This window comes from Podarcis liolepis (genome assembly GCF_965112155.1).
Source record: "Podarcis liolepis genome assembly, chromosome: 13".
Lineage (NCBI taxonomy): Eukaryota > Metazoa > Chordata > Lepidosauria > Squamata > Lacertidae > Podarcis > Podarcis liolepis.
Genome location: NC_139573.1, coordinates 1432777 through 1438268, shown reverse-complemented (window position 1 = coordinate 1438268; position 5492 = coordinate 1432777). Strand labels below are relative to the sequence as shown.

At 52.4% G+C, this 5492-nt stretch overlaps 1 protein-coding gene across 2 annotated transcripts in view; it reads right to left on the bottom strand.

Moving 5' to 3' along the window:
* Positions 1-883: 883 nt before the first annotated feature.
* Positions 884-5492, bottom strand: part of CHRNE (cholinergic receptor nicotinic epsilon subunit) — an 18704-nt gene continuing 14095 nt past the window's right edge. For both annotated transcript variants that reach the window (XM_083472704.1, XM_083472703.1), the window contains exons 10-12: positions 4974-5187; positions 3368-3498; positions 884-1323 (exon numbers count right to left, since the gene is read on the bottom strand). In XM_083472704.1, the coding sequence (XP_083328830.1) occupies positions 1165-1323; positions 3368-3498; positions 4974-5187 (504 nt within the window). In that variant the 3' untranslated portion in view covers positions 884-1164. The remainder of the gene's footprint in view (positions 1324-3367; positions 3499-4973; positions 5188-5492) is intronic.

Below are 5492 nucleotides of genomic sequence, written 5' to 3'. Positions count from 1 at the left end.
TCCCTGCCTCTTGAGATCCAGCAGGCGCCTTCCTGCATTTTCAGCCCCTGCTAACAACAGACGAGCCTGTCCCCAGTCGCTTAGAAAAATGAGGCGAGTGTAAACTAGAGTGTAAACTTTTTGAACCGTGAATTTCTCTCTCTTGATTTCCCCGTTTTACCTCTTTTTGCAAACCTCTCCGAGTCTCCTTTTCTTTTATTACAATCAAGCGGCGTATATAGGTTTTATGGGATGGATAAAGTAAGAAATGAACGAGGCAGCAGCAGCCCCGCTTCCGCCTCACTCATGAACCCGGGTTCAAAATTATTCCACTGCAAACAAGAAAAGACACGGGCTTCTGGAATCCTGTGTCCAGTTCTGGGGGCCCCAATTTAAGAAGGAGACTGACAAGCTGGAAGGGGCGCAGGAGGAGGCAACCAAGAGTGTGGAAACCAAGCCTGATGAGGAACGGTTGAAGGATCTTGGGATGTTTACCCTGGAAACGAGGAGACTGGGAGGAAATAGCAGAAGAGGGAACAAGCTTGTTTTCTGCTGCTCTGGGGGGCAGGACTCGAACCCATGGCTTCAAACAACAAGAAAAGAGATGGCTATGAAACACAAGGAAGGACTTTCTGATTGCAAGAGCTGTTTGACATTGAAACAGACGACCTTGGAGGTTTTTGAAGAGACGCTGGATGGACACCTGTCAATGGTGCTTGAGGTGCGATTCCTGCGTTGCAGGGGGTTGGGCTGGATGACCCCTGGGGGCCCCTTCCAATTCTAGGATTCTATCCAGAGGTGGCCGTAGATGGAAAGACAGGACACATGAGGCATTTGCCAGGACGTTGCAGAGGCCAGCTCAGAAAGGGTGTGTGGGGGTGTGTTTCAAAATAGCACAACACTGGTCACATTATCTTTTATCGGGCCTCTGCAAACATGCGCAGACTTTGCAATCGCACACAACCGGGTCTGCTTTGCAGAGACAGCTCATCATGTCTCCATCCGGGTTTGGTGAGGGCAGACCTTCCGAGAACCTCAGAAAAAACCCCTGTTCAGACCTGCTCGTTGGGGTGCAGGACACAAAATTCAGGTCAAGCAGCTCGGAGACCCCAGAGGTCCCCTGGAGCCACAGCTAGGAGCTCCCTGTGCCACACACACTCCGGGGCTGATTCATGCGCAGTGCTCCTACTCCTGGAGCTCCTCTCCCGGGAAGGGGTTGCTCGGCACGGCGTTGAGTTGCCCCATGGCGAAGATGGCGAGGGTGCCGATGGCGAAGAGAGCCATGGCCGCCCAGAAGCACATCTTGTCAATCACCTTCCCAATCAGCACCCAGTTTTCCATCTCCTGCAGGGAGAGAGAAGCAGGGCGGGGGTCAGAGGGCTGCCTGTGGAGGGGGGCAGGCCCCGAAGGTGGGGGGTGGGCAGGAGAGACATTTTGGGGGGCCTCCAATCCCCTAATAGGGACGCGGGTGGCACTGTGGGTTAAACCACAGAGCCCAGGACTTGCCGATCGGAAGGTCGGTGGTTCGAATCCCCGCGACGGGGTGAGCTCCCGTTGCTCGGCCCCTGCTTCTGCCAACCTAGCGGTTCAAAAGCACATCAAAGTGCAAGTAGATAAATAGGTACCGCTCCGGCGGGAAGGTAAACGCCGTTTCCGTGCACTGCTCTGGTTCGCCACAAGCGGCTTAGTCCTGCTGGCCACATGACCCGGAAGCTGTACGCCGGCTCCCTCGGCCAATAAAGCGAGATGAGCGCCACAACCCCAGAGTCGGTCACGACTGGACCTAATGGTCAGGGGTCCCTTTACCTTTACCTTTACCTTTACCAATCCCCTAATAGGCACCAGGCTGCAAACACAGCCTGGACAGCTCCGTCGGTTAGAGCGTAGCACTGATCATGCCAAGGTTCTGGGTTCGATCCCCCAATGGGACAGCTGTTTATTCCTGCCATGTGTGGGGGGGACGGGACCTGGATGATCCTCAGGGTCCCTTCCGCCTCTACGGTTCTAGATTTTGCCACCCAGAAGATGCCAGAATACAATCCCGGCTGAGATCGAGGAGTTTATTTATTAGATTTGTGTGCCCTTTTTCTTTTGCTCCTCATGGAGCTCAAGGGTGGGACACAGGCAGTGGTTTTTCCCCTGGGGGGATCCTGAACCCCTAAACATTTTGCGAATCTTTGTACTTTTGTCAATTTACTGTATTTATTCTTCCCAATTTGAAATGGTGATTTTCTTGAATCAAAATGAGAGTACCCCTAAACATTTGTGTGTGTGTGTGTGTGTGTGTGTGTGTGTGTGTGTGTCTATATATATCTCCCGCCCTCCCCAGCCAAAGCTTGGCTCAAAACAGCTAACAACAGTAAAATAATACAGTATTCTAATATCAATTCAGAATCAAATTAATGGCAACCATTGGGCTAGAGTTCTATGAGGATTACTGAAGGAAGGGGTCGGGCTGTGCCTTGGCCAAAGGCCTGGTGGAACAGCTCTGTCTTGCAGGCCCTGCGGAAAGATGTCAAGTCCCGCAGGGCCCTGGTCTCTTGGGACAGAGCATTCCACCAATTTGGGGCCAGTACTGAAAAGGCCCTGGCTCTGGTTGAGGCCAGCCTAACCTCCCTGTGGCCTGGGACCTCCAAGATGTTTTTGTTTGAAGACCGTAAGGCCCTCCGTGGGACATACCAGGAGAGGCGGTCCCCTAGGTACGAGGGTCCTAGGCCGCCTAGGGCTTTAAAGGTGAAAACCAGCACCTTAAACCTGATCCTGTACTCCACCGGGAGCCAGTGCAGCTGGTATAGCACCGGATGAATGTGATCTCGCAGCGAGGACCCCGTAAGGAGTCTCGCTGCGGCATTCTGCACCGGCTGGAGTTTCTGGGTCAGTCTCAAGGGCAGCCCCACGTAGAGCGAGTTACAATAATCCAGTCTGGAGGTGACCGTCGCATGGATCACAGTGGCCAGGTCAGGGCGAGAGAGATAAGGGGCCAGCTGCTTAGCTTGGCGGAGATGAAAAAATGCCGCCTTTGTTATAGCTGCAATCTGCGCCTCCATAGAGAGGGAGGTATCGAAGATTACACCCAAACTCTTAACGGACGGTGCTGGCACTAATTGCACCCCCGCAAGAGATGGGAGTTGCCCCCCCAATCCCAAACATATTTTTTAGAAGAAAAAAAGCACTTTGCATAGGGTTACCCCAACACCCCCCCCCCGCTATTCTCACAACAACCCGCAAGGAAAGTGAGTTTGGGAGGCAGCGACTGGGCCAAGGTCACGTGTAACGGCCTCCCCGGCCAAGCATGTGGTGGGATTTGAACCCTGATCTCTCGCAGGTCCTCTCCCAACAAAGTCCGGGAGGCGGGGGGGGGGGGTTTGGAGGAAAGATGGGGGCTCACCGCACTGTCGGCGCTCTGTTCCCTGGTGCTCTCAGCAATGAAGTTGCAGGCGTCCACACACTCCTTGATTTCGGGCGCCAGGCTAGCGAGGTTCTTGTAGAGGGTGCTGGTTCCCCCCACATCCAGGCCGTCTGCGGGGTGGGGGGGGGGGAGGAATATACCTTAAGAGCTTGCCAAAGTTGGCGACGCACAAATTTGCACACTCATGCACGTCTCACAACTCACAACCTTCGCCAAAGAAGGATGTTGCAGACCAGGTTGGCAACCCTAAACTTGTAGTTTAAGGCTGAATTCTGGACACAATGGAATTTGGGTTACCACCCAAGATGCGGGAGGAAAGGATTAATTATAGGACATTTTATCCTATGTGGTGGGATTGTAATGCAATTTAAAAAAATTTGGGAAATGATATATAATGAATTGAAGAAAATGTTCCACTTAACATTTGTTAAAAAACCGGAAGCATTTCCGTTAGGGATTGTAGGGAAAGACCTGCCAGAAAACAGAAAAAAAACATCTTCATGTATGTGACAACGGCCGCGAGAGTCCTAATAGCACAAGGATGGAAGTCTGAAGAAATTCCAACTAAAGAATCATGGCAAGAAAAATTGATGGACTATGCAGAGCTGGCAAAATTGACACACAAGCTACGGGACAAGGATAACTGTGACTTTAAAGATGAATGCGAAAATGATGGATTGTGCGGAGTTAGCCAAACTGACCAGCAGGATTCAGGATCAGGACGATCAGAAATCCCAGGACAATTGGAGTAAATTTATTGTATACTTAAAGGATAACTGTGAAAATTTAAAGACGCTAGCAGGACTGATGTAATCCCTACGATGCAGATAAGATGTAAAAAGTTAAAATACGCGAGTGGGTTTGATAAAGGGATACCAGCTGAAGGGAAGGGGGGAAGTCGCAAGCTGGGCAGAGCGAAAAAGGTTTATATGTTGATTCATGTACTGTAAGAATGATTGTGTAAAGAAAATAAATAAATAAATAAATGGGGGGGGGGATAAATGAAGGGGAGGACTCGAACCCATAGCTTCTAGTGATTCCAACTAAACTAACTTTCTGACAGTGAGAGCCATTTGACAGAGAAACAGATTTCCTGGGACTCTCCTTCCTTGGAGGTTTTTAAACCGAGAGCCAGTGTGGTGTAGTGGTTAAGAGCGGTAGTCTCGTAATCTGGGGAACCGGGTTCGCGTCTCCACTCCTCCACATGCAGCTGCTGGGTGACCTTGGGCCAGTCACACTTCTGTGAAGTCTCTCAGCCCCACTCACCTCACAAGAGTGTTTGTTGTGAGGGAGGAAGGGAAAGGAGGTTGTGAGCCGCTTTGAGACTCCTTAAAGGGAGTGAAAGGCGGGATATCAAATCCAAACTCTTCTTCTTCTTCTTCTTCTTCTTAAACAGGGGGGGGGGGGGCACCTGTCGGGGATGCTTTAGCTGAGATCCCTGGGGCGGGTTGGGCTAGATGACCCTTGAGGGTCCCTTCTGACTGTGCGATTCTAGGAGCGCCAGGCGTCTCCACCAGCAGCCCTTTGTCCCCTTCCTGCCCACCCGTGACCCCCAGATTTCCACCCCCCGGGAGGGGGGACTCACAAGCCGTGCTGTATCCCGGCACCCTCTGGAGCCCGTGGCGCTTTCCCTGGCGCTCAAAGAGAATCTCGCTCCGCGGCTTCTTCAAGATATACTCCTCCGCCTTCAGGATCACCCCGAAGGAGCTGCGCCGTCGAGGGCGGGGGGCGTCCCAGGGGTCTTCTTCCGCCGGCTCCAAGCTGGAGCCCAGGTAGCGTGGAAGGAGCTCCAAGAAGACCTGGGATGGGGGGAGACAGGAGACGGGGGCCGTTCGAAAAGCACCTTTTCTTAGGACCTGTTTGGATCTGTCGGTTCCAAATTCAACCTCAACCATCCTGTAATTTTTTTTGGGGGGGGTGGGGCTTAATTCTTGCCATTTTTTCCCAGTGAGGTGAAGGCAGCCCTGTTTAAAGGTAAAGGGACCCCCGACCATTAGGTCCAGTCGTGGCCGACTCTGGGGTTGCTGCGCTCATCTCGCTTTTCTGGCCGAGGGAGCCGGTGTACAGCTTCCGGGTCATGTGGCCAGCAGGACTAAGCCGCTTC